This window comes from Lindgomyces ingoldianus (assembly GCF_010093535.1).
Source record: "Lindgomyces ingoldianus strain ATCC 200398 unplaced genomic scaffold BDR25scaffold_38, whole genome shotgun sequence".
Lineage (NCBI taxonomy): Eukaryota > Fungi > Ascomycota > Dothideomycetes > Pleosporales > Lindgomycetaceae > Lindgomyces > Lindgomyces ingoldianus.
In genome coordinates this window covers 97,705-123,665 of record NW_022985199.1, presented here as the reverse complement: position 1 = coordinate 123,665, position 25,961 = coordinate 97,705, and the positions used below count along the sequence as shown (strand labels likewise).

The 25,961-nt window shown below is 51.2% G+C and overlaps 12 protein-coding genes across 12 annotated transcripts; 6 read left to right on the top strand and 6 right to left on the bottom strand.

The window, feature by feature from the left end:
* Window positions 1-4: 4 nt before the first annotated feature.
* BDR25DRAFT_360400 (uncharacterized protein) lies at window positions 5-3,936 on the bottom strand (the record flags this gene model as incomplete). Its single annotated transcript, XM_033696246.1, has 25 exons — window positions 5-84; window positions 139-193; window positions 226-259; window positions 295-391; window positions 427-560; window positions 625-757; window positions 809-871; window positions 908-1,038; window positions 1,077-1,126; window positions 1,155-1,195; window positions 1,227-1,555; window positions 1,589-1,888; window positions 1,951-2,040; window positions 2,096-2,130; window positions 2,162-2,273; window positions 2,311-2,399; window positions 2,456-2,519; window positions 2,546-2,654; window positions 2,701-2,744; window positions 2,779-2,986; window positions 3,050-3,205; window positions 3,244-3,478; window positions 3,605-3,631; window positions 3,675-3,815; window positions 3,856-3,936. 25 exons carry the CDS (start codon window positions 3,934-3,936, stop codon window positions 5-7), a joined length of 2,838 nt encoding a protein of 945 aa, XP_033542286.1.
* Window positions 3,937-4,625: 689 nt separating this feature from the next.
* Window positions 4,626-5,237, bottom strand: BDR25DRAFT_83885 (uncharacterized protein). Its single transcript, XM_033699131.1, has one exon. The coding sequence runs from the start codon at window positions 5,120-5,122 to the stop codon at window positions 4,673-4,675; it is 450 nt and encodes a 149-aa protein (XP_033542285.1). The 5' UTR covers window positions 5,123-5,237; the 3' UTR covers window positions 4,626-4,672.
* BDR25DRAFT_83932 (polyubiquitin) lies at window positions 5,078-6,773 on the top strand. Its single transcript, XM_033699132.1, has 3 exons — window positions 5,078-5,196; window positions 5,258-5,485; window positions 5,538-6,773. The coding sequence occupies exons 1-3, from the start codon at window positions 5,175-5,177 to the stop codon at window positions 6,431-6,433; spliced, it is 1,146 nt and encodes a 381-aa protein (XP_033542284.1). The 5' UTR covers window positions 5,078-5,174; the 3' UTR covers window positions 6,434-6,773.
* A 556-nt stretch (window positions 6,774-7,329) lies between these two features.
* Window positions 7,330-8,631, top strand: BDR25DRAFT_328510 (voltage-gated potassium channel subunit beta-1 channel subunit beta-1; the record flags this gene model as incomplete). Its single annotated transcript, XM_033692393.1, has 5 exons — window positions 7,330-7,358; window positions 7,425-7,575; window positions 7,653-8,009; window positions 8,074-8,190; window positions 8,365-8,631. The coding sequence occupies 5 exons, from the start codon at window positions 7,330-7,332 to the stop codon at window positions 8,629-8,631; spliced, it is 921 nt and encodes a 306-aa protein (XP_033542283.1).
* A 354-nt stretch (window positions 8,632-8,985) lies between these two features.
* BDR25DRAFT_360398 (uncharacterized protein) lies at window positions 8,986-10,039 on the bottom strand (the record flags this gene model as incomplete). Its single annotated transcript, XM_033696245.1, has 6 exons — window positions 8,986-9,056; window positions 9,093-9,139; window positions 9,200-9,243; window positions 9,279-9,402; window positions 9,430-9,842; window positions 9,920-10,039. 6 exons carry the CDS (start codon window positions 10,037-10,039, stop codon window positions 8,986-8,988), a joined length of 819 nt encoding a protein of 272 aa, XP_033542282.1.
* Window positions 10,040-10,063: 24 nt separating this feature from the next.
* On the top strand, window positions 10,064-10,782 carry BDR25DRAFT_360397 (uncharacterized protein; the record flags this gene model as incomplete). Its single annotated transcript, XM_033696244.1, has 6 exons — window positions 10,064-10,128; window positions 10,193-10,273; window positions 10,315-10,447; window positions 10,492-10,569; window positions 10,618-10,699; window positions 10,742-10,782. The coding sequence occupies 6 exons, from the start codon at window positions 10,064-10,066 to the stop codon at window positions 10,780-10,782; spliced, it is 480 nt and encodes a 159-aa protein (XP_033542281.1).
* Window positions 10,664-13,506, bottom strand: BDR25DRAFT_83850 (uncharacterized protein). The gene is made up of 2 exons (XM_033699130.1): window positions 11,069-13,506; window positions 10,664-11,013 (listed from the first exon to the last, which is right to left on the bottom strand). Exons 1-2 carry the CDS (start codon window positions 13,398-13,400, stop codon window positions 10,913-10,915), a joined length of 2,433 nt encoding a protein of 810 aa, XP_033542280.1. The 5' UTR covers window positions 13,401-13,506; the 3' UTR covers window positions 10,664-10,912.
* Window positions 13,507-16,093: 2,587 nt separating this feature from the next.
* Window positions 16,094-17,226, top strand: BDR25DRAFT_306591 (uncharacterized protein). Its single transcript, XM_033690662.1, has 2 exons — window positions 16,094-16,255; window positions 16,314-17,226. The coding sequence occupies exons 1-2, from the start codon at window positions 16,225-16,227 to the stop codon at window positions 17,210-17,212; spliced, it is 930 nt and encodes a 309-aa protein (XP_033542279.1). The 5' UTR covers window positions 16,094-16,224; the 3' UTR covers window positions 17,213-17,226.
* Window positions 17,227-17,385: 159 nt separating this feature from the next.
* BDR25DRAFT_83821 (MFS monocarboxylate transporter) lies at window positions 17,386-19,259 on the bottom strand. Its single transcript, XM_033699129.1, has 6 exons — window positions 18,906-19,259; window positions 18,750-18,853; window positions 18,546-18,701; window positions 18,287-18,493; window positions 17,505-18,230; window positions 17,386-17,429 (listed from the first exon to the last, which is right to left on the bottom strand). The coding sequence occupies exons 1-5, from the start codon at window positions 19,102-19,104 to the stop codon at window positions 17,541-17,543; spliced, it is 1,356 nt and encodes a 451-aa protein (XP_033542278.1). The 5' UTR covers window positions 19,105-19,259; the 3' UTR covers window positions 17,386-17,429; window positions 17,505-17,540.
* Window positions 19,260-19,674: 415 nt separating this feature from the next.
* On the top strand, window positions 19,675-20,414 carry BDR25DRAFT_306589 (cupin domain-containing protein). Its single transcript, XM_033690660.1, has one exon. It carries the CDS (start codon window positions 19,808-19,810, stop codon window positions 20,354-20,356), a length of 549 nt encoding a protein of 182 aa, XP_033542277.1. The 5' UTR covers window positions 19,675-19,807; the 3' UTR covers window positions 20,357-20,414.
* A 306-nt stretch (window positions 20,415-20,720) lies between these two features.
* On the top strand, window positions 20,721-22,266 carry BDR25DRAFT_294946 (terpenoid cyclases/Protein prenyltransferase; the record flags this gene model as incomplete). Its single annotated transcript, XM_033688816.1, has 2 exons — window positions 20,721-21,148; window positions 21,282-22,266. 2 exons carry the CDS (start codon window positions 20,721-20,723, stop codon window positions 22,264-22,266), a joined length of 1,413 nt encoding a protein of 470 aa, XP_033542276.1.
* A 111-nt stretch (window positions 22,267-22,377) lies between these two features.
* On the bottom strand, window positions 22,378-23,191 carry BDR25DRAFT_306588 (uncharacterized protein). The gene is made up of 2 exons (XM_033690659.1): window positions 23,011-23,191; window positions 22,378-22,716 (listed from the first exon to the last, which is right to left on the bottom strand). Exons 1-2 carry the CDS (start codon window positions 23,110-23,112, stop codon window positions 22,501-22,503), a joined length of 318 nt encoding a protein of 105 aa, XP_033542275.1. The 5' UTR covers window positions 23,113-23,191; the 3' UTR covers window positions 22,378-22,500.
* Window positions 23,192-25,961: the final 2,770 nt, after the last annotated feature.

Sequence of the window (25,961 nt, the reverse complement as noted above, 5' to 3'; positions counted from 1 at the left end):
ATTTCTACACCAAGTGACTCATTGGTGTTCGAGGCGTGGCCCAAACGCTTACCCGCGGACTTAGCGGACGGGTGACTGACAAACCTGATCAGGAAGTCCCGGATGTATCACAAAAATAAATCGCATATATATTTGTACCTTTCTTCAGCAGCCTATCTAAGTTCTCATTCCTTTCAAATTCCTCACAAAATAACTTTACTCACACACAACAGACACTAACATCACCAACCATCCAGCTTTTTCTCCAGGCAAATCACTCCTCAGACATCTCAGCCACCGACAAAATGCCCTCACCAGCACCATCTTTCCAACAGGAACCAGAAACCCAAAACGTGGGCTACACAAGTACGCGAAAATTCTTCCTTGGAAGCTCGGAACCGAGCACAAATTCCTACGTCCGGACACCTCTGGTGACTCCGCTTCCACTTGCTTCCGCCGACCCTCCTCGAAGATCAACTGAACTCGTTCGCTGAGGTCGCCCTGTTTGGTCAAACGGGTATGTCAGTGTTTTCAACATCATTCGTGATCGTTTCTTTTGGCTGCGGCGCGGATCCGGTATGCTTCCTTCATCCGTTAATCAAATTGACTCCACGATGCTAATACTTTCACAGTCTTAGCAGTCACCTCTGCAATCTTCCCTCGTTGAGGTGGTGGTGGTAATGCAACCCAAAAACAATACCTAACGATTTCATGTCGGGTGGCGTTTGGAGTTTGGTTACTGCATTCAAGCTGATCTCATCAGGTGAATGTCTTCCTGCTACGGAATAATGGGAATCGGCAGTGGGTTAGGTAGCTTCTAGCGATAAACGCTTGATCGCATTCACTTGCAGTGCATCGTGCATGCGGGCTAGACCCAATTTTATCAGGTAGTCTGGTCACACTCCGAGATGAAAGTATATCTGTTCACCAAAACATTGATGGCCTCCGCCCATTATCATTGACTTCTCCAAGCTCCAGTAGTTCATACTATAGTGATTCAAGGTGTGGGCCAAAAAGACCGAGGCTCGTATCATGGCCAGCCAGGCTACACCGTCGTGCCTTCTCCATGACGACAACGACCCAAGCTATACACTCACCAGTCAAGCCAGCTCCTCTCCGCCAGCTCCCGAACACATATCCATAGCATCTTCACCACATATTTCAGAAAATGGCACGCTCAGTTTCAACGGTGTAGTCTTCTTCAATTTATCATCACCTGAACGAGACGAAGATGGCTTTAACAGTACCGCACTCCCCAATCATACACGAATTCGCCGTCTTCTCACCTACCATAGAACTCGCCATGTATACAGTTACCTCAGGAGCTGTTGGGTGAGCTTTTACGGTCTTTGGTATTGTGACTTTGGGGCTTGGACCTTGGTTCCAGGTTGGGTGGTCAGGTGTCAAGCAATTCATTTTTGACGGCTTCTTTTTCCTCTCTTGGGTTCTACCCACAACGCTCCCCACGACAACGGTACTGGCCGTGACCAAACCCAACAGCCAGCGATACTGTTCGATAAGAGCCCTTACCCAGCGCGAAGCTCTAATGTTCGACCCGTCTGAAAAGCTAAGGAGACTTGTATGGGCTCACAATCAAGCAACTCGAGACCAGATAAGTTTGTGGAAGCCGAGAGTGATATGTCCAGCCGCAGGAGTCACCCTAGAAACAGTTAAAGCAGAAACAAACCACAATATTTTCAATAGCAGTCCTTTATCCCCCAGCCCTTGGCTATTGGAGAAGTTTCTACAAATCCTGAGCTCAATCAAGAGACTAAACGAAAACAGCCTCCTACTTCCATCTCCACTGTAAGAATAATAAAGCCAGAGCGAAATGTGACGTTGGCAAATGACCTCTTCCTTCTCCAAAAGAGGTCGTTTGACTACGAAATTGGTCTTACTTCGATATCCCCTGCAAATTCACCATCACCAAAATGAGAGAATAAGCTCTACATAAGTTTTAATTCCAAAAACTCACCCCTAGTGACCGGCTCTCCAAGCCTGCGATGCCCACCAAAACCCGCACAATGATCATGATGAGTAAGCGTCATTCTGATATCATTCCTAAGGGGTTGCCTCGGCCGTCAATTAGAAATCAGATGAAGAATGAAAAACCAACTCTGTATTCCAACCATTCTTCAATTTATCACACTTCTTTGTCGGAAGCCACACATTTACACTGAACTGGTTGATGCTTCCTCATGGCACATTGAAGACCCTCCAAAATGCTGAAGATGGTTTCCCAGATTTTCACACGGCATGTAGGGTTATATGGATCCAAAACTATCAATACTGGTCTATGAGCTGGTCACAAGGGTAGTTGGCGTAACAGACACAGCCTGCGACCCCACTTCCAAACTCTCTGATCCCTCTTGGATTACGCTCCTAGGCCAAGTCTTGAAATATCGCTCGACGCATGGCGGCTTCTTTCATCTAAGATTTGTCTCCCGCGCCCTAAAAGAGTAAATCTGTAGGTGACTTGGTTACAAACATCACCGTGCGAATGACCTACACCAACTTTCTTGCATTGTCGATTGGCAAAGCTGTTCAAAGAAGGGGAATGGCTCACTGCGTCCTCTGAACTCCGAAACCGTCATCTTGACTTTGAGCTACTCTCTGAGGGTTGCCACAATGGTATATATTTAGAATGGAAGCCGCCTCTTTGTCAACGTGATAAACTGAGGTGTGCAGGCCTCCCAGCAATCAACTTTATGGAAATTGGACTAGATAATGGGGAAATTATTTTTTTCAACGCGAACGATAAATCACTCCATCATGATTTCAAATGCAGAATAATCTAACATCCTCAGACTGGCAGTATCGCGAACACCATTACAGCTAGTCTGGAGATGTTGAAAACCCAACGGGAGGGTGACTGTTGTAGGTGGATATACAGACCAATTCAATATAACCAGATAATGCAGAGCCACGGAAGGACTAGATGCTTCAAATGGTTCAGACATGTCAGAGTAGGAAGCCCAAGCTTTTCTTTGCTTGACTCCTAGCCGCTCTCAGCTCTCCCACCTCATTGGTGGCTAAAAACTACGAGTAGGGCTCTTCGTCTAATTGTCACCACAAAGTTTACTGGTGAGCGCCACAATGCAGTGAGTGAGAAGACGTCTTCCAATCATACAGCGCAAAACATATTTGACCGGTTGAACGCCACCATACCTTGTCGATAGCGGGGCTGGATGCTCATCGTCAATAACCAGGCCTTCGATATGCTGCCCTACACAAGTGAGCATTAAGCATCTGTGGCCGAGGAACTCGGTTCCCTCTCGTTTGTAAAGACAAGGCCGAATAACATCCTTGCTGGGATGAACGATGAATATTTTCCATGCGCAGAAGCTGAGTGAGCTTGGCTGGGAGTTAGAGGATGTGAGGCTTTCTTGGGAGAATACTGGGGAGAGGGGCTACTGGCGTCAATGCCACCGGGAAGAAATCCGAAACTTCGGAGGATGAACAAGGCATAGAATAGAGGGATTTGGGGTCCACCAACCACCTATCTAGACCGTGAGCCTGTTCAATTAAGCTATTGTTTAGTGTATGCAAATTGTGGATTAGACCAATATAAATGCCCCATTTACAACAGTCGATGGGGGCAAATGTAGCAATAAATAAAGTAAACTTCTTCACATCTATCTGTTTTTTCCTCCTGGCCATGATGCGATCGGATTGACAAACATGAACAATCAAACTTTGGTAGTTAGTGAGTATACCACAGACTGTTTTGTCCGGGTTAACATATATTCAACTTTGGAGGTAGACTTTACGATAAAACTTGCTGATTGAGCGGTAAGTGAAAGTGTGGCGAGGGAGCGAATTGCCGCTTCCAAGAGCTTTCACCACCACGAAAGTTCTGTTCTCTTACTTGGAAACACAATACCAAATCACGTTATTGTCCCTAATACCATCAGTAAATGAGCCGGTGCCTGCGTAGTAAGTAGTATTAGACCCCATTGTCTAGCTAGAGCATCACCTCCCGAGCTACTCTATACAGCCCTCTTCCATCCCAATCTTGGAAGACAGACTTCCTTACACCCCTCAATCTCCCCCTACTATGAGTTGGAGGTGTGTGTGTATCAGGTTGATGTGTGTAAGGGGGTGATGGACGGGGTTTGTGAGCATCAAAACTCCGCCTTCCAGGGGCCAAGTACTGCGCGTGTATGGAGAATTTCCCGCTTCTGCTAACTAGGAAGGGTGACCGGTTCAATGAGGTGTTGGAGGGGAGTTGAAGGAGGACGGGACGACGTTTGTTGAGATGCATGAGGTTCTTCCGTTCCTCGCTGATACGAAGGCAATCGGCCTCACCGTGGAGATGCTCAAGGCGACAGCGATCTACAATCCGCTTGGAGGACTGTGAGCCACCCTGCTTTACAGCGCAATAGTGTCTGATCCCTTCAATGTGGCCATTGAAGTGGCGTTAGGCTGCAGATGTCCAAAAGCGGCCCTCTCTGATTACAGACAAATGCAATGTGAAGAGAGAACTCTTCCGTAGAGCTTGCTAAATGTCGTTGTCATGCAAGAGGGATTGAGTAAGCCGTTCACTCATCCGCGGGCATGCATATCGCGCAATCTAGATTCTTGCCTCAGGCCACGGGGTCTTCCAGGCTTGTGTATGCCTCGCTAATGCAGTTAATAGAAGGGCTCGGGACCGATATCTCAGCTGCAGTAGAGGTTAGTAAACCAGCCTGGGCTAGAGTCGCAGCTGCCTGATTCGATAAGGGAGGTCACATGGCGAGGTGAGCGATAACGGAGGTGGGGGACTGCTCATGCCATCTAAGCCCAGCATCGCCATAGCGTCACAGCAACTCTGCGACAGTTTTACACTGAGGATAGACAGCAATTCAAGTGAAAGTTCTGCACAAATTCTTCTCTGTGTGAAGTGCCGGTGGAGGCGGCTGTGATGGTGTGAGGGCGCGACTGCCTGGCTTGCCGCACCACCGAAGGCGCTCGAACGTTCGCTGCCCTGTTTCCAGGCGGCGCACGGGCCACTTGGGTCATTACTCACCACCGAGCCTTCACTCACAGCCTCCGCTTGCCGCCTACTCCTGCCTACATAAACCCTCTGCTGCCCTCCCACCTCCGTGTCTCCTTTAACCCACTCCCATACTCGCTCCGACACTACAACTCCAACCCCAACCATCCACCCATCACAGCACACTCCCTCAGCAAGTCTACATACCTAGCCTGCCACCATGCAGATCTTCGTCAAGACCCGTAAGTAGCCTCAGTAGCTGCCACCCTCACCCTAACCTCAACAACTGACAGCCTTCTGCAGTCACCGGCAAGACCATCACCTTGGAGGTTGAGTCATCCGATACGATCGACAATGTCAAGTCGAAGATACAAGACAAGGAAGGCATCCCACCTGACCAACAGCGCTTGATCTTCGCCGGCAAACAGCTCGAGGATGGACGCACTCTGTCGGATTACAACATTCAGAAGGAGTCTACTCTGCATCTCGTCCTCCGCCTTCGTGGTGGTATGCAAATCTTCGTCAAAACTCGTATGTCGCCACCCACGGACGCTTATCATATTGCGATACTGACATCATTCAGTCACCGGCAAGACCATCACCCTTGAGGTGGAATCCAGCGATACGATCGATAACGTTAAATCGAAGATCCAAGATAAGGAGGGCATTCCCCCAGATCAACAGCGCTTGATCTTCGCTGGCAAGCAGCTCGAGGATGGCCGTACTTTGTCCGACTACAACATTCAGAAAGAGTCCACACTTCACCTTGTCCTTCGTCTCCGTGGTGGTATGCAGATCTTCGTTAAGACTCTGACTGGTAAGACTATCACCCTCGAGGTGGAGTCGTCTGATACCATCGACAATGTGAAATCGAAGATTCAGGATAAGGAGGGCATCCCCCCGGACCAACAGCGCCTTATCTTTGCTGGAAAGCAGCTCGAGGACGGCCGAACTCTCTCCGACTACAACATCCAGAAAGAATCTACTCTCCACCTTGTCCTTCGTCTCCGTGGTGGTATGCAGATCTTCGTTAAGACTCTGACTGGTAAGACTATCACCCTCGAGGTGGAGTCATCTGATACCATCGACAACGTGAAATCGAAGATTCAGGATAAGGAGGGCATTCCCCCAGACCAACAGCGCCTTATCTTTGCTGGAAAGCAACTCGAGGACGGCCGAACTCTCTCCGACTACAACATCCAGAAAGAATCTACTCTTCACTTAGTCCTCCGTCTGCGAGGTGGCATGCAGATCTTCGTGAAGACTCTGACCGGCAAGACGATTACGCTTGAAGTTGAGTCATCCGACACGATTGACAATGTCAAGTCAAAGATTCAGGATAAGGAGGGTATCCCACCCGACCAGCAACGCCTCATTTTCGCTGGTAAGCAGCTCGAGGACGGTCGAACGCTCTCAGATTACAACATCCAAAAGGAATCTACTCTGCACTTGGTGCTCCGTCTCCGTGGCGGCCAGTGAGCGGCAGATGGGCGTGGAATCTTTCATGGAATGGCGTTCGAGCATGGCACAATGGGCAGGTCTTCTGCGATGGTGTCTTCATGGTATTTCTAGCTAGTTCACACGGCCAATAAGGCCCTCAATACAATCACCGACATGTCTACGGGCTGAGAGTTTCAATCTCCAAACGCCGAAACACCCATTATTCCATGCTCGATGTGCTGTGATGCTCAAGATGAACTCCAACAAATGGCGGAACGAGTTCCTTGTCGCCACTTCTAAGTTCGCCAATACGAATTAAACGTGACAATCTCGGCCGAGCAAAGCGGATACATTCCGACTCTTGCTACTTGGAGAATTTAGGAGAGGTAAGCCGCGGATAGAAAGGATAGAAAGGATAGCAGAAAATACTACCAGAGAAAGTAATCTATCTCTTGCACACCATTCCCTCCTCGCAACACTCTTTACCGCAGCGACATGCGTGTCTGCGAACTGAGAGCGGAATTCCCCTCGGGCCAAACTCGGCAGCGCCGCAAGTGACGCAATTGAAACCACGGATTTAGACGTATCCCCGCCCTAGCTCCAGCAGAAGGAGCATTGGCATATGGTAGCAATTGACAAGCAGTTGGAAAGGAGAGCTTTGAAAGGTATCGGAAAGGGTTCAACAGGCTTCACCTGATCAGTATCTACCAGACATCTTCATGAACTTCAGTTACTTTGTCAGACGTTCGCATATAACCGGATTTTCTGTCAAAGTCCGCTCAACGAGCCTCGCGAGAAGTGTGCATAAGAAGGCGGTTGCCCCGCGAGCTATTTCCACGTCCTCACCTTTGCGATTCTTGGGGGTTACATCGACTCCAGCGGTCTTAGCAACCTTCTTACGAACTCCAATTGCCCAGCGAAGAAGAGTTGCCAATATGGCGGAGAAGAAGATGGAATATGTCAAGTTTGTCCCCCCTCACACAATTTTCTTGACTTGTACTCTTCGCTTGCAGCGCTAATGATGCAAAAGCCTAGGAAAATCTGGCCTCAAGGTCTCACGCGTGATTCTGGGGGCTATGAGCTACGGCAGCTCGTCCTGGCAGCCGTGGGTTCTCGACGAGGCCGAGAGCTTGCCGCTGCTCGAGCATGCGTACAAGTGCGGTATCAACACCTGGGATACTGTACGCCCATCCCCAACCATTCGCCAACCAGATTCTTCTCATTGAGTAGACGCTGAGGCTGATACAATAGCTTCCAGGCCGACATCTATTCTCACGGCATCAGCGAACGCATCATCGGCAAAGCCCTTAAGCAATACAACATCCCGCGCTCCAAGGTCGTCATCCTCTCAAAATGTTTCTTTGGCGTCGACGAATCTAACCCCTCTCTCCCCATCGCTGCTGTGTCCACCAACGACGGAGAAATGGTGAATCAGTGCGGATTGAGCAGGAAACATATCTTCGATGCCGTGGACAACAGTGTTGCAAGATTAGGCACTTATATTGATGTCTTGCAGATTCATAGGCTGGATCGGGGCACGCCGAGAGAGGAGATTATGAAGGCGTTGAATGATGTGATTGAGAGCGGGAAGGTAAGGTATATTGGCGCGAGTTCGGTAAGTTGCTCTCCAGTCTTGAAGATAGGGGTTCTTAATAAGGAGTCTGTTAATGAGGTGGTAGATGGCAGCATGGGAATTCCAGACTCTCCAGAACATTGCGGAGAAGAATGGCTGGCATAAGTTCATCTCTATGCAGAACTACTACAACCTCATTTACCGCGAGGAGGAGCGAGAAATGGTAAGCCCCTTCGTTCCTAGCCCATCCCATCCGTAAATACTTGACCTAACCCCCCCTCCGATCCCTTACTGCAAAGACACGGGCGTCGGTCTAATCCCTTGGTCCCCCATCGCCCGTGGCGCCCTCACACGTCCATGGTCCGATCGCTCCTCTTCCCGCGCGCAAACCGACAAGTTCCTTGACAGCCTGGTGCACAAGCGAGAAGATAAGGTCGACCAGGAGATTATTGGACGAGTTGAGGAGATAGCGAAGAAGAACAATGTGAGCATGGCTTGCATTGCGACTGCATGGTGTGTCAAGAAAGGCGTCATGCCGATCATTGGGTTGAGCAGTAAGGAGAGGATTGAAGAGGCTGTGGAGAATATCCGATTTAAGCTGAGTGACGAGGATGCGAAATATCTGGAGGAGGCATACCTGCCTAAGCCAATTGCGGGATATTAGTTGGTCAGATCAGAGACAAGATTTGAGATACAAACTCCCTATCTAATTTCTATCTAAACAATGACACTCAACAATTTGACCTACTTCACCACTTGCTTCAGCCCTTCCTAGGAAACTCCTTAAGTCTGGAGCTGTTGTTACAAGTTTATATGTATACCCGTTCCATTCCTAATTATCATCATGAACACCTACCTCTGCTAAAGGCTCTGGAAGGTGATTTGATTATAATTTGACTATAAGGTGCACTGGCTTGGAAAAAGAGAAGGGTTTTCACTGCACATATTTAGCGGTATAGGAACAGCCCCAGGTGTTAAAGGTTTTGATAGATCGCTTTATAAATTGAATCTCCTTCCTCTATGACTTCCCCTCACTCTCTACTGACTCCCTACTGTCGCTGAGACTCCAGCCTTGGTGCAACCCACCGCCTCACCTTCCCCCTCCAACGAAATATGCATGCATACAACCAAGCTGTAAGACGCCCTCAACCTCCTGTCGTGCACCCACCCACCTTCGAATCCCAACCCTGATGCTAAAGATAACTAGCTATTAACTCGGATGTTCCTTTTACCAAAGAAGCTCGTGCTCTCGGAAATTTTGGACAACGGATTTAGCCTGTACCCGTCGTCCGTTGCATTTATCTCCTGCACATATGCAAGGTGACAACACAGATCCCAGATACCCTGGTGCAAATCCCTGAAAACAGAGCATTCATGCCATAGTTCCTCTACATCTCCTACACTTCCCCTACATCTCATAAGCCCCGTCCCGAAGCTCAGCCACCATCATACATCACGGCACCCACATGTGTGACAAATCCATGAAATTCTAGGCCCATATGATTGCAGGCTATCTACACCCAGGCCCAGCAAAGCCGATCGATCCAAACCTTGTCCAAACAATCCTAGGCCACATATCCAGCCAACATCCTCAAAAACCGAGGTTGTCCGCCGAAATACACTGCTCCTAAGAGAACCCAGAACCAGCAGGATGAGATCAGACCGCACTAAGCTAAGCCCAAATCTGTATCCAAGAATTGTGGGCGGGGTTAAGGAAAAGAGACCACACCACCAAGGTTGATAAATACACAATCGTGGTAAGAGAAAAGAACAAGTATACACCACCATACCAATGCCATACCAGACCATGCCATCCACCCAAGTCAAATCATCCCTTAGATTCCCCAAAATATTCTCCCTCTCCATCCCCGAACTCTTGAAGCCAGATCAAAATCTGATATCAGAGATCGGATAATGATAGGTCTCAAAAAGGATAAGGATAGATGGAAAACAATCAAGGGAAAACTAGCAATAGCAAAAGGGAATATATCACAAGGTGATAAGGATAATGCGCGGGGTAGTGTGGTGATTGCTCGCTCTTGACTGCTCCGCCCTGCAATCCTGATGTTCATTCGCAAAAATGACTCCCACTCGCTATGCCAGTAACACAATCATCAGCAGATAGGAAAAATGAGGAAGGCAAAAGGGAAAGGGGTAAATGGTCGAGACGACTAGTCGTACACCCAACATAAAGTTGAAGATGCGCCGACGACGTCGTTTCGCAGGTCTAGACCCATTGAAAATTTTCAAGCTTTCGCTTCATATCCTCTAGATAGAGTGGAAGTGGTGGCTAAAAGTGGCTCGATGTCGAAAAGCAAATAATAATGTGAGAAAGGGGTATGTATAGGACGCGAGTCCATACTTGTAAGAATGAGAAGAAAAGCAATCGAGGCCAGAGTATCATCGTAGACCATCGTCAACTCGTAAAAATAATCCATGGCTGTCATAAAGGAAAATATCCGGTGTCGCCCGTAAAGAATGTGGGGACTACATATCAACACATGCCACGGAATATTGACTTGAGATGACGGAAGATCTCTACCCAATTGCTAGAACTGGGGAAAGGGGGTCGATAGGATACTGTCTTCTGTCAAATTCCGTGGTAGGTGCAAAAATATAGTAGCTGGAGTAGTGTAGGAACCGGATCGAGGTCGTCAACTTGGCGTTCATGACGCCGGGTAATCAGAAGTTAAATAACCAAATATCAAAAGAGAAGCAAACAGCCAAAAGGCGTCATCATGCTTTTAAGTCGTCAGCCGTGAGGGTGATCGTAGGTTGCGTGCAAATCAGAACACGTGATCCGTGGAATCGTTAATCGGTCAGGAGGTAGGCTGCAGGGTGTCGAGGGCTAGTGATGAGGCTTCAAGTAATAGTAGAGGCGAATATGAAACAGCCATAGTAAGGATGAAGGATAAGATCTTGAGGCGGGAGGTGGAGGGAGAATATTAATTTGCCCGAATGACAAGTTTTGACAGGAACTTGTTCGACAAAGAGTCGAAGTCAGACCGATCGAATTTGCACTCGCTCCTTGACCTCAGGTAGGTTTCTGCATGTCTAATTAGTCTCGGTCTAGTTTAAAACTGATAATGCTTCAGGCTTACCATATTTAGTGACATGCGCTCGGACCTCAGTCATGGCGTCGCACACCGCTGGATTCGAGTTTAGCAAGTGGTGGTGCTTCCGCGTATCCCACTCGGTAAACGCGGGAAGTTTCTGCGAGATCGCCGAGAAAAGGCCCACGATAACACCGACAGGGGTGCTCTCCATGTCGTTACAGAACTTATTCACCGCCTGCTGGTCTGGAACCCGATAAGAGCAGTCGAATTGAATCAGCTCCCAAACTGCAAGTAAGATGGCAGCGAGCATAAAGATGGTTGGCCAGTTCTTCAGCTTCTCGCCGCTGTACACCGAGGAGTATAGCGAAGAAAGCTCTTCAAGGACATCCTTCTGAAGCTCACGCCACATGTCGGCGAGGGCACACTTCACCTGGAAGTTGATCATGACGGGAGCAACAGTCTTGCCGCAGAATTTGGAGTTCTTGTCCTCGACCTTGCCAAGGTTGCACTCATCCTCAGGCAGGCCCTCGACCATGGTGACGTGGAGCGTCAGGTTGTAGGCGATGACGAGCTTGAGGGCCTTTCGGATAACGGGAAGCTTCTCGCGGCAGTAGAAGCGGTACGCCGTCTTCAACAGCTCGGTGACGAAGTAGGTGCCTTCGAAGTACTCATCGACGAACTGCTCAAATCCACCATCGATGTGGCGGTCGAGGTAGTCAGAGAGCATGCTATGGGAAATACCCTCCATACCAGCGGACAGCTTAGCAGTGTTGATCTCGAAGTGGTAGCCATGAAGAGTCTCAACCCAATCGACACCGAAGCACTTCTCATCGCGAACGTACACCTCACGAGCCATGATGGGAAGGAAGTGGCCATATCCGTGGGTGACGTAGATCGGACGCTCCTGGGGGGAGAACCCCTTGATGTTGCCAACAGAGAAACCGAGGCTGACATGGCGCTCATAGTCAGCCTTCCAGTCCTTCATGAAGTAGGCGATATCTTTGATATCGATACGCGTACACGGCACTTGCCAGAGACGAGCATGAGAAGGCTGGCATCCACCGCATGGATCACCCTTGTCACATGTCTTCTTGAGGAACTTGCATCGTAGACAAGCACGCAACTTTCGGATCTCGTGAGCCTGCTGTCGCTGGTCAGGCCTCAGCGGACCGCGCCGTCTGCCCACCCGCTTCTCTCCCACGTGATCTTTCTTGGTGGAGTGAGCCGGGGTCTTCTTCACGATCGTCTTGGCAACCTTGGCACCAACCGGACTCTTCCGCCGCCGGGATGGCGGTGAGCTGACGGCTGATGAGGTGGGTGAAGCTGAAGATGAGACAGGCTGCTTGATGTCGACGGGCTCAGCACGAGTGATAGGCGGGCTGACGGACTGGCTGGGGGAGATGTAGGGAAAGTCGTGATCGTGGTGTGGGAGGCCGTGCGTGCAAGCCTGGGAGTGCCCAAGTTCGAGGTTTTCGACCTCCGACTGGGGTGAGTTCATGGGGAACTGGATCTCCTCGTAGCTGCTGAATGAGGCTGCGGACCGCGGGGCGTCTGAGGACAGCTGTGAGGATTCTGAGCTGGTGCGAATGTGGAGGGTTTCATGGGGATTGAATATCAGGGTGGTGTCGTTTGTCAGATCGAAGGAGCTACGGTGACCACTAATGTCGACCCAGCCATTATCGCTGCTTGAGAGGGACCGTAACTCCATCCAGCTCTCTGTCGGCGAACCGGTGGTCACGCTGCCGGCACTAGCGGCGGTCGTGTTGAAGTCGGTCTGGCTGCTGGAAAAATTGTTTGTGAGCTCTCGATGGAAGTCGGCCATCTGGTAGGGAGTCATTGAGGCGGGCGCCATGAGGCTGAAGGGTGCCTCCATTGAGAGAGTGGTGCTCAGGAAGTTCTGGCCTTGTGACGTGTTGATGCCGAAGTCCACCACGGGGGAGGTCTGCAGCGGGCCACCAAAGGTCGTGAAATCGGGCCCGTTCAGCGTCGCCATGTCTTGATTGTAGGCTTGCTGAGCAAAGCTGGTCGAGCCCAGCTGAACCCAGTCGGTCAGCATAGGATTCGCCGTCGGCATCGCGGAGGGAAATCCCAAGTTTGACGTCTGGAGGGGAGCGACCGGACACGACGAGGTCGCGAGCGAGTTCGGGTTGCCAGCCGTCGTCGCAGCGACCGTGTTCAGGCGTCGCTGCTGGTGGTGCTGGTGCTGAGCGTTCGCGTTTGCATCCGCGCTGTTGTTATTGTTGTTGTTGTGAGACATGGCCGACTGGAGGGGCAACGGCCAGGACTGGGACTGGAGGTTGAGGAAGGTCTGGCGGTTGGGGTCGAAGGAAGGGTCAAAGCCGTAGAAGGCATCGAGATTGTCGAGGCTGTTCTCCATGTTTGTAATGGAGTAAGAAGACTCGGGAGGATGTTCTCAGCTGGGCGAAGCTCTGTGCTGAGCAGAGCAGAGGGCCGCACGTTCCGGCGGTGTGATTGTGAAGGGGTTGAGGCGGAGAGTTGACGATGGCGAGAGTGGGCGGGCAGCGGGCAGGACAAAAGGGCCGTGCGCGTGCGGGCTTTGCAACTGGCGGTCAAGGCCACGGGACTAGCGATGCAGTGTTGGACCAGCCCCTTCAGACAGTGCTCCAATGGCAGCGGGCGCGGAGAGTGGGTTGCAGTGGGCGAGTTTACGATCTGCGTACTCCCGCGGGCATTCAAGAACCGTCCACGGGTGCCAGAGGCGACGCGCTGCAGCGGACGGGAGCTGCCTGCAATTGTGTATTGTGTGCAGACGGGTCCTATTGTGCGCAACACCAACAATGGCCCTGACGATGCCCGCACAACTTGCCGGGAGCGATTACGGCTAGGCGTGGCAGGAAAGGTGACAAGAGACTACGCCGGCACTCCACCTGAAGAGCTGCTGGCGGCCGACTGCTGGCAAACCCATTCACTCACCAGACGCGACGAGTGAGGGTTCGCCAGCCTGGACGCTCCACCAACGCTCCTGGCTTCAATCACGCACGGCGAGCTGCGCGCCCACATCTCCACCTTTTGGCTTGCTTTTGCTCGTTTTCACAACGCCTGCTGCTGACACGGTTTGATGGTCCAGTCAGACGCCGCTGCAGCCGGGTGTGTCGCAATCTGGCGATGTTGCTCGGCACTCGCCCAACCTATCAGTTCACCCCTCCTCCAATCGATACCCCGATCAGTTTTAGACTCTGTCCGGAAGGATTAGATCACTCTGACGATGTCATCATGAGCGTCTCCTTGCCTTTGTCGAGTCCGCTTGCTCCTCGCCGCTCATTGCTCGGCTCGAGGCGCTCGTCGCTAGAGAGCAGGCTCTTGTCTCTCTGTTGCAGCTCGGAGAAAAACGGCGTGACGCTGCCGGCTCACCAATAAGCGATCTAATAATACTGGGCCATGGCGAGCTTGATGATAGTAGATCAATAACTTAACAAAGGCAAATACGACTGGGACCAGGGTATGCGAGGGATTCGCCACACTGGAATGCCACTTCGTGACGGAACCCCGCCGTCTCAATCCCACACTCACCGACACCCGCACCATGCGCCTGGCCAAAGTAGCTCCTCGACGATCGTGTTATTTTGCTGTGCCTCAAGTATGCCTATTGCTCTACTCCACGCGTAGAATCCACCGCGCTGTGTCTTCGGCGCTTCCTCGTGCCAGCGAGCGCTCTACCATGGTTCAGTCGCCTTCACCATGGCCTTTCGCCGCTTCAGGTGTGTGTGCCTGTACATCAGCGCATCCTGTGTTGCACCGCACATGCTTCGTGTCACTCCGGCGCGCCTTGCATCTGCATTTTCGTTGAGTGGGAGCGTTTCAGGAAACTGGACAGCCCACCCTATCCCTGGTACTCCTGCATATCGTCGCTTTGGCCTGAGGACTCCTTGATAGAAAAAGCTGCACCCTGCTTGAGATAATCTCTATCGCTGGACTGGCGCTACACTCTTGGGAATCGTCATGCCGTCCCGAGAACGTTGACCAGGATCCCCACTCTGTCTGAGAATCTTCCAGCGTCAACCTTCCTCGTGACTTTGAACTTCCATTCTTCTGGCTTTGGAACTTCCAGTATCAAAATTTCCCTTGCCTTGCTGCAGAGCAACAATGCCATGCATGTTCTCCCGACTTTGTGGGATACGTCGGTAGCTCCGACGTGTTGACATTTCATGTGCATCCAGTCATTGTGGAGATTGAGATGAATCATAGTCATATATGAGCAAAAGGCTTCGTCGTACGGTGCTTGCCGACGTTTCCTACTGTCCACTTTCGACGCCAGAGTCACACCGTGAGTTACCGTTGACTGTTTCGTCCCGTAGCACATTCGGTTACCGACTAGGAAGAGTTGGGTCACAGGAAAGACTTCATGGTTATGGCTGATGGGTGGAGGGTAACAGCACGGAGAGAAAAGAGCCTACGAGAGATATTTAGGATCGGCGTAGGAAGAGATGAAGACTGAAAAGGCAACCGGACATACCCTTGGCCCGTGTCTGTCGTTACTTCTAAATCGGGAGACATGTCTAAGACACCACAACAACAATCCTCGCATGTACATCAACGAAGTATTGACATTGCGAGCAAGAAAGAATTGTGGACTTGACGATCTGTGTGCCTCTATTGTAGCAGCCATGACTCGTAAGTCGTAGAGTCCTCAGCCTCTCGCGAAGCTATCCAGGAGGGACCTTGTCGAGGTACCTTTTCTGGGGTGAACTGATCCTCTACGGCTCATTGCGAAATGAGGGGTAGGATGTCTTTCTCTGTTAGGCCAGGCCGTGTCGTATACCTGAAGAGCTCAAAACGGGGAGAGATGGGGAGCAGAACGAGAGACTAATCAGTACAGTGTAGGGTTTAGTCTGAGGTTGATAGACGGACGCGATGGATATGCAGTTTGCATTGAACTTCTTGTAGACTGGAAAGCTCAATGCTATTATCCAGGACAATAGGATGCGAAGAGGAGTATCACGATAGCTTTCGGGAGACGTTGAGCTCTTGTTTATTCATCGAGCGCTAGGAAAATATTAACTTTGGTTCTCCCCTCCCAACCCCTCAACACTTCAGATATCTCGCTTACCGTGACATGAACACTCCCAGTAAAATGGTGCCTATTCCGATGGCTAAGATGAAGAATTGTTCGCAGATTCACCGTCATTGCATCATTGAAGTCTGCAGCTTGCAGCTCTGGGAATAGCAATACCGGACCCACAATGGATCTCGAGAGCCTTCAATTCGACTTTGGTAAATTCACCTCCTCAGAGCTCATCCCGCTTCCTCCCACCTAATCTAACTTCTTCAGGATGCATCTGGGCCTTCCTTATTGCCATCCTATCCTGCTCCCCCTCCATCCCAACATCCACACTCACTATTACCGCCCTCGCACTCGCCTACATCGCGCTCACAATCCCGTGGATCCTCGAACTCCACCAAGACCTCAAAGCCACAAGCACATACCTCGACGACGTAACGCGCGAGAAAATCAGCCTTGCAAGGGTGGTGTCTGCCGCCGAACGCGAGATCCGGGTCCTTGAAAACGACGAACACCTTGATCGCCTCAGCATCCGGCGAACTGAGATACCAATCTCACCGCCCACGTCACAGACGAATTCGGTCGACAAAGACGAACCTAGATGTGCCAGTGCGGCACAGACATCGATACAGGAATGCCGCCATTCTGGGAATCGTAGCGGTGAGGTACTTCTGACCTGTGTGGCGCAGCAGCCATACGGACACACTCAACTTGATCCGTTTCCGTATCGGGCTAATGCATCTCGTCCGCGCTCACTTCCAATCTCGCACACCGAGAAAGTAGGGAGGTTACGAGAGCTACGATATGGCGCAGCATTGCTTGAGCGAAAAGTAAAGTCTATGCAAGAAATTTATGCGGTGGGGAGGTTTGGGAAGAAGGGCGCAAGCGTGAAGTCCGACTTTTCGGCGGACTCCGTCGGACTCGAACAACGGGATGATGATGTGAAGATTCAGGCAGCAGCTACAGAAATGAAGTGCAAGCAGAGAGTATTGAATATTATTGAGCAGGGATTTCAGATCTGTAGGGAGCATGGATGGTTTGTGCCTGGTGTTGAGATACGGATAGTTGAGAAGATGAGGATATTGCCTCTAAGGCAAAAGGAAAAGCCTGCAAGTTGGAATGATGAAAGCACCAATTCGACGGCTTTCGATCATGGAGAAACATGTTAAAGTTTTGTTTTGACGGAGGGGAATATTCTTGAAGAAAAAGTCAAACTCTAAATCTTCGACGAACCAGCACCACTGCTAATATGATCGCTTGTAATCAGCATCTCTTGGTCGTATTTGAAAGCAATCGCAATTCAGCCGAATCATGACGATATCTAGCTAATTACGTCTAGCCTGCAAACATTCTAGCTCTCATCCACTTCCTCAATTCTCATCTTTCCTACCCGATGAGCGTCAGCAGTCGGTATTTAGACACTACAGCGACGAAAGGATATCCCTCATGCTACTTGCCTACCTTTACAGTGTAGCCCTTAGAAAGAAATGAGATATCTTAATAACACAGTGTCCCGAGCCATCCCCAACCTCCAAGAAAAGCCGTGGTCCCAGTGAAAAGAATAATCGGACCATACTCACTACTATACCCCCAATTTTTCCCGCTTCCCAACCAGCCATCATGTGTAAATAAAGCCACACTTAGCGGCCCACTAATCACATTCCCAATCCCCCTTCCACCAGCAAGCAGCCCAAAAATGAAGCCCGTGTCCAGAGCCGGAGACTGCGCTTTCAGTTCGGTCAGGACACCGCTCCAAGTAGAACTGAATCCTCCAGCAAAGAAGCCGTATGTGATGGAGAAAATAGCCAATAGCGCCACATGGGAGGAGAAGCCCCAGAAACAGAGCACTGCTAACGTCGAGCCAATGCTGGATATAAGGATGACGGTTGTGACGCGGAAATGATCCCCCAGACCCCCAATCACGATACCCCCTGGTATTGACGTCACGTTAATCAAAGCCAGTAGCATTGTACTAATCGTAGTGGACGTTCTTATTTCTTGGACCGCATATGAAGAAAGATATGCATACGGTAGGAAGTATCCCAGGCTCTGCAGGATATTTCCGATTTGCAGCATCCAAAAAGCCGGTAGACGGAAGAAATTCATGTCTATGCGTCGCACCGCCGCCGACTGCGAGAGGGGGATTCTGGGGCGAAGGAAGTACAACAGCGGTGCGGAGAGGAGAACCTAGACAGATGTCAATCATGGCACTTCGGGTATGACATCGGAGAGGGTGGTCGCACTGTGGCCACAGTCCATGCCTGAAGTGTCGGGCGTGGGCCAAATCGATGGAGACTAGCTTCCATGGCGAACGGGAGACCAACGCCCGTTATCGATTTGCCTGCCCACATCACTCCATACGCAAGACCTTTACGCCGAATGAACCATTCATCTAGATACAGCGTAGTTGGGGTGAACAACAGGCCACTGCCTAGTGCACATATAACACCCTGTGTATGATTAGCGATTGCTTGGACAGGTGACTAGTTCGAGAGCCTCCACCTGTGTAGCGATCAATTGCCACACTTCGGTCGCAAACGACGAAATGAGGAATCCACAAGCCGTCATGACCAGCCCAATGGGGCCGAACCATCTGCGTAAACGCGGCCATCGCGTGAGTATCGCGAACGTAAAGGGAGACGACAGGTACATAATGCCCTTGAAAACGTGTTAGTATGTTACAAATTCCGGCGGCGGGTGGCGTACAGTAACGGTAGTGCCGATAGCAGCAACGTTTGATGTGTCACCGTCAAGCTCTTCGGGGTGACTCGAGTAGTACTCTTGAAACACCCCGAAAGAGATAGGGAAACCTGTTTTGGTGTAAGTCTACCATTCAAGAACTTTCTCCGTGGTTTGTGATACCCCAAACGGGAAGTTGGATCAAAGAACAACCGGCGAGGACAAGCCAGGCAGCCTTTCCAGTATCGGTTGGCGGTAATGGAGTTTGTTCAATTTCCATGTTGATAGCAACGTGTGAAGGCTCCATGACTGCGCTAGAAGCGGGTGCTTCAGTGGGGATAGCAACGCTGTTAAGCTCAATGTCTAGAGGGGCAGAAGCCATGATAAACTTCTGGTACCCTGGAGGGACTGTCCAATGCCTTTGATGTTTGGCTGTAGGAACCCGTGGTCAAGCTCGGGTGTGAGATATATCAAGAATGGCTGATCTGAGACTTCCTGTGAAGAGCAGGCCTACAGCGGGATATTTGAGACTTAATGGAGATCACAGAACATTGACTCATCATCCAGAAGACATCGTTAAACTTCATCAGAGGGAAGTTGCGGCATTTGTTACCGACTTCGCTTCCGCTTGCTCGACTCGGCAATCATGATGCACATCTAGCTCCTGGACGGAAAGGAGCGAGCTTAAAGTCTCCAAGACCTCAAGGAATTCCACACTCTCCTACCTATACACTGGACTGAGGTCTTATAGTTCAATTCCATCGGGAATGGTGCGAAGTCCAATAATGCAAATACGCAGCAGATACGATCATCCCGGAGCGGAGAAGAAGGCGAATTCCCCGCGTCGGACTTCGGCTCCCATGCATCAGTGAGATCCCCAGGTTCTTGTGAAACTCCGAGAATGTTGGTGAGGGCAATTATAAAGTAGAGAGCAATGATCTAGGCGCTGTTATGCTCTGATTTACGGCTTCCTTCCAGACTGCACGGAGCTGCCTTCCCTCAAGACACACATCCCAGCGTGGGCCTTCCATACACCAAAAGAACACTCAATCCAATACCTTGGACAAGACGAGCGTTCCCCCATCATGGCACACGTCGGCGCACTTCCGAAAATCTATCGGTATATCACAACCCACAATGCCGAAGGCAAGGCCGTTTTTAGCGACAAATTCGACGAGGAAAGCAAGATGAAGGCAAATGACGATGGAATCGCGTTCGCTCTCAGCTACACGACCAAAGGGTTTCCTGTGAACATGGACAACGACGAGGACCTGGATGTGTATGGGAGCTTCTTAAAGGACGCACCCGGGTTAGTTGTGTCGGGAGGGACTGTTCTCCGGCATGTAGACATCCCTCCGAGCACAGCCTGCACCATGCACCGTACTGTTAGCCTGGATTATGGAGCAGTCCTCGAGGGCGAGGTCGAGCTGCTGTTGGACAGTGGGGAGAAGAGGCTCATGAAGAGAGGCGATGTTGCGATTCAGCGAGGGACCATCCACCAGTGGATCAACCCAAGCAAGACGGAGTGGACGAGGATGCTGTTTGTGCTGCAGCCGAGCAAGCCGTTGACGATCGCGGGAGAGGCATTTGGGGAGGATCTGGCGGGCATGGCAGGCGTACGGCCATCACACTGAGCATATTACTGGAAGCTTGACATAGGCGTAGATAGACACTCAAGTTGAGATGAATGGAAACCTCGGCGGCCAAGACCGAGCTAGGTCGCATCGGGGCCACCGACTTCATACTTCCGCTTCTTTCGTGGTGCTCACAAAGAATCTCCTTGAGCTCCTCTAGAAGGGTCTGGCAATGATTCTGGGAGCGCCGCGATTTGCCGGACGACCATGATTTTCCCTTTTCCGGCCGCCGACCACACAAGAACAATAGTAGCGATTTCTGCTGCACAGCAAGTCACCGAGCCTTTGTTCTAACCTCCGCCTTCAGATGCCCATTCGCGTGCCGTTGAGAAGCAAGCGCCGAAAAGTGTATTTTAAGAGCAGCATGGCCTCTTCACAGGCTCCGTCCTCAAGATCTGGGGAAATCACGTCACCGGGAAACCGGGTTGAACAAATTTCAGATTCGGACTTTGAGGAAGAGCTCAACGGGACAGCCATGTTGGATAACGCTGAATATCTCAGCCGCATTACCCCGCCCCTGCGAGATATGCTAGAGACCGGAACCTCCCAGGTTCAGGACGAAACGCTCGAAGCCATCCTCCCGTTCTTGGAGGGCAACCCTAATGACTTCGACCTCAATTCTCAAGGCATTCCAAAACTTCAGCGCAAGAAGCATGTTGCTTTTCTGGAACGTGCCTTGGGTTATTACCCACCACAGTTTGCGGCCATGGACGCTGCTCGACCTTGGCTTCTATACTGGACTTTACAAGGCCTAACTGCTCTGGGAGAGGATGTCTCCCAATATCAGGAACGGTAGGCATATCATTTCAAACGGCCAACTTTTCTTTTCCTTTTTTCTATTGCCTTCGGCGTTGTCTATACCTACATTTCCTAATCAATCTCGGACTCTAAGTTCTTCTCACGTTTTGATCTGACATGCCATTAGGGTAGCGGACAATTTCTCCGCAGCACAACACCCTATGGGCGGCTACGGTGGTGGCCATGGCCAGTTGCCACACCTTGCGGCCACCTACGCCGCGGTTTTGTCCCTGGTCATAGTCGGTGGGACTGAAGCCTACGACTCCATCAACCGCAAATCTATGTGGCAATATCTTGGCCAAATGAAGCAATTGGATGGCGGTTTCACCATGTCCCCAGGTGGTGAGGAAGATATTCGCGGAGCTTTTTGCGCAGTAGTTATACTGTCTCTACTCAATCTCCCCCTAGACCTCCCTCCAGACTCCCCAGCACGTGCCCATGGCCTGAGCTCTTTCATGGATAATCTGGGGGACTGGGTTTCACGATGCCAAACCTTCGAGGGAGGTATATCTGCTGCTCCAGGGAATGAAGCACATGGCGCGTATGCTTTCTGCGGATTGGGTTGTTTGTCAGTCATGGGTCCACCGCAAGAAACTCTGAACAAGTATCTCGACATGCCCTTGTTGATCCACTGGCTTTCCTCACGGCAGTGCTCGCCAGAAGGTGGGTATAACGGCCGTACCAATAAGCTTGTGGATGGATGCTATAGCCACTGGGTCGGCTCCTGCTGGGCCCTTGTCGAAGCTGCGGCCGGGAAGAAAGGACTTTGGAATCGCAATGCTTTGGGGCGTTACATCCTCTCAGCTGCGCAGTTCAAGAAAGGCGGCTTGCTTGATAAGCCCGGGAAAAGGCCTGATGCATATCATACTTGCTACAATCTTGCCGGGTTAAGCGCTGTGCAACGGATCTATATATTTGACGAAGGCAGGCAGAGAGGTGTAGGGAATGGAGATCTGGTGGCCCCATTTCATTGGAAAGAGGATGGGTTATACGATGGGGATAAGGTGTGGGACAATGATGATGTGGTAGATAGGGTCCACCCTGTCTTTGTGGTTCCGTGGGGAAAGGCTGAGGATTGTAGATTATATTTTGAGCGTAAGGAGTGTCTCTAGGAATGCCGATCGTGGATAGAAGAACTAGACGCCAAAGATAGGGATCGTGGACACGGGAGCATTAATTTTTTGGGGGAGGAGCACACATATCATTTTTGCCTAGGCATAGCATGGTAAGATAGAGTGGGGTTCATTAGTTTTCTACTACTTGTATTGATTGCTGTCCTATGTCTTGCTTTTGCATCCTGCTGATGAGTGTACCTACCCACCCCTCAAACTTCAATCCACACGTATTTACTCCTTCATGTCCATTAACAGCGTGCAAGGTGGAGCAGCCACCTTGCCCTTCAGTAACGCCTTGATCTCTCCATGCGCAGCACACGCAGTATCATAGTACTCCATATCTTCTTTTGAGTCAAAGACCGTGCGAGCTACGAGGGTAAAGCCCTGGTTTCGGGGTTCATCGAGGGTTGGCGTTGCTTGGGCGACTGAAATGTATGGATTTCCATCCTGCTCAGGGTCAGTTCTTAACCGCCTGGGTACAGAATGGCAGGAGGTGAAGATGAATTAGAGAGTCAAAACGAAGGTGGGTTCTAGCTAGCTGGCGTGATATCCGATTCCAAAGAAGTCTAGGCAAGTCACGTTGCCAATGCATGAAATTGGGGCTTTTGACGTGTCGGCTACGTTGTGACGAAACTTCTTGACCTGCAGCAGATGCAGGTTCCATTGTGATATTGGGATCATGTACCGTCGACTACTTTTGGACTTCTCCCAGCGAATCTCAGCGAGTGGGTCGAAACTTACCTTGACGGCGTCTTTAGTTAAAGTCGAGTATTGTTTAACGGCCTCTTCGATGTGGGCAGGTTCAGGGATCTTGAAAAGGGTCAGGCGGAGGATTTTTGGCATATTTGTTGTGGTCGCAGGCCCGATAAATTGTGGCTTGCAGAGCGCAGGATTTAGAGGATCGCGAAGAACGTTAAGGCTTGGTCTGCACAAATGCAAGAAACACGAAGGATGCGATCTTTCCAGACGTCAAGACACGGCTAATCGGTGTGATATACTCTGGAGGAGATGAAGGTAATCAGCGCTCCATCCGGGTTACATATTTGTGGAGAGCAGCTTCGGAGGTGAGTGAGGAGAGCCTGGTGCTGGGGTTCGCTCTAAGATCTCGCAGAATCAGCTTCGGTTCCCCTAAAATTGATGAAGCTTCTCGGAGAATCCGTGGTGGAACAAAATGGAAGCTATGCATTTCTATATATGCTTCTGCTATGGTGTTGTTGACGTCAATATCTCTTGCACCATTCGGTGTCCGATGCCGGAGGTGGTGGCTTGGGACTCGAGGCTGTTCAACCTCCCGACGTCAAGCAGGAGCACAGATTTGGCATCGAGCCTTTTCATAAATCCCTCAGGATGACTGGGTGACTGGATGACTGGATCCTGGGATATCACGACACAAGTCGGAGGTCCTGCGGGACGTTGCGTTGGTGGTGTCGCACAGGCACGAAGGACCCCGCTGCAGCAGGCCGCCCGGCAGAGTTGGGGCCGGATGTCCCGTGTTGTGCACTGAGGTCTCACAAGGCTGAAAAGGTGGTCAAGGAAGCTCGTGGTTGGAGAGCAGCCTCTCAGAGACAGATGAACCGGTGGGTCGTGGCTGGAAGCAGGCCGATTCGAAGACACTTCTCACAACATCACGTCGTCGACGGCATCGTCCTCCTTGTTCCATGGGAGATCCGAGTGTTGCGGAGACGGCTGCACTGTGTTATTTCGCTGGCTCGAATATCACTCCAATATCTTAGAGACCTAGATATCAGCCTGTTGACCTGGCCGTTTCCTCACCGCCTTTCTTCCCATGTACCATGGCCTCAGATGAAGCAGCCGGACGTGGCTGGTGTCTCGCATCCCCATCCCAACCCATGCCATCCCCAGATCTCCTACCCGCCCGCACCACCGCAATGCTTCGCTCTTCGGCTCGCTGCCAATCTCGTGTGCTGCTTACATCCCTTGATTGATTCGCCTGCCGTCCATTGCCCCTTCTTTTAACCCAGCGGAGTCTTTCCTGCATCGCTTGTCCGCACGGTTTCTCTGTTGCAATTCACAGGACTGCCCCGCCCTGCGTGTCCCGGCCTTTCTCCTCCAAGAACTTTGGACCGACGCCAAAGGAGCCAAAAGTAGACCGCTCGTGCGTGGACCTTGGTCCCTCATGTACCTCTCTCCTCACTGGGCGTCTCGGGCGAATCGCCATCGCCAGTGCTGGGCCGCGCTCCACTATCTGCTGTCTCTGCTGTCGCTTGCTCTGAACCCCCTCACGCTTCGTACGTCGCCCTCCTCTCGGCAGGGTCGTCGTCGAGCAACCGCCTTGTCACTCGTCCGATCTATCGAGGCCCTTCTGCAGCCGTCCGGCTCACGATGGCTTTGTCGACGCCATGGCAGACATGCTTCAGCCCCTTCTTTCCCCTCTCTCTGTGCTAAACTTACTTCCTGCAATATGGCCAGATATTGCTTACCCAAGCCGGGAAGCCAGTTCGGATAATTTGTGTGAGCCGTTCGCGATCGTGTTGCTGTCTCTGGGATCGCCCTCACGTGCACTCAATGCCGTTCCCAAATACATGTCTCAGGAACAGCCCTTCCCAGCCCTGGTAACCCGTTCGCCAAGCATCCCTTGAATGTCTCCTCTTTGGTGTGCTGCTCGATTGATGCTCAAAGAAACTTTGCGACGTGCTTTGCAACGGCGACTCATGCTCGCAAGCATGCCTTACAGCAAACAGCCGTTGGTTGTCTCCGTTTTGGGTATTTGGCGCAGATAGTTCGTCCTCCAAAGTATCAAGCGTCTGCCAACTCACCACGCATGCATGAGCACGGTCGTCCGGGGTGCAACGACATTTCTTTGGTAACACCAACCCCGTTGCCTCTCCTTCATGCTCGACTCAAGCAATCAATCATCGCCTTTTGCCCTCGCGGACCCTGCTGCCAGGAAGCGGCCTGCTATTCCTGGTGTGACGCTCTAGCACTCTCAAGCCACCATTCTCTGCACCTGTCCTCGGTCACGATAGCGTGTCAACTTCCCCTCCAGTAATCCACTCCTTCAGGCGCGACTCCCGCGCTCTCAATCGCCGACAATAGCTCATAGCAGGCTCGTCAGCTGCCCACAGTCCCAGTTTTCCCTGTCCGGCCAGCGCCGGCACCTGCTTGGTCTCAGATCCTGTTCACGACGTGCCATCCTTATGTCCAAACACGGCCAACTTGATGTCTCTTGCCAAGGCCGTGTAATGGAATTCGGGGTCACGGAACACTCGACGGGGCTTGCAGCATCTGACGTTGCGGTGCTTTTGCATCTCTCTCTCTCCCACTTGCAACAGTGCATTAGCGGCCCGCCAGACCTTCGATGAGTACGAGAAGCGCTGCTTCGAATCAATGCTTCCTGCCTGTTATGCGCTGCCGAGGACGGAGCACTGGTACATGGTCAATTATGCTTCCATATCAGGCGCGTCGACATGCAGATCTAAACGTCAAAATACTCCTTTGATGAACGGGCCACAGGGTAATAATCCCGATCACCAGCCGCCCATCACGCTACCGCTGCAGATTGGTGGCGAAATCAAATGATGTGCGCTCTGGCGAAGACCGGTGAAGCTCTTCCTCTTGGAGTTTGAGGTGTATGCTAGCTAAAATTCTGGAACCCCAATTTTCACTGGCGAAAACGCACGCCAACACATCAATATGGGTCTCTCCCACAGAGCCGCAACAGAGCCTGCAGA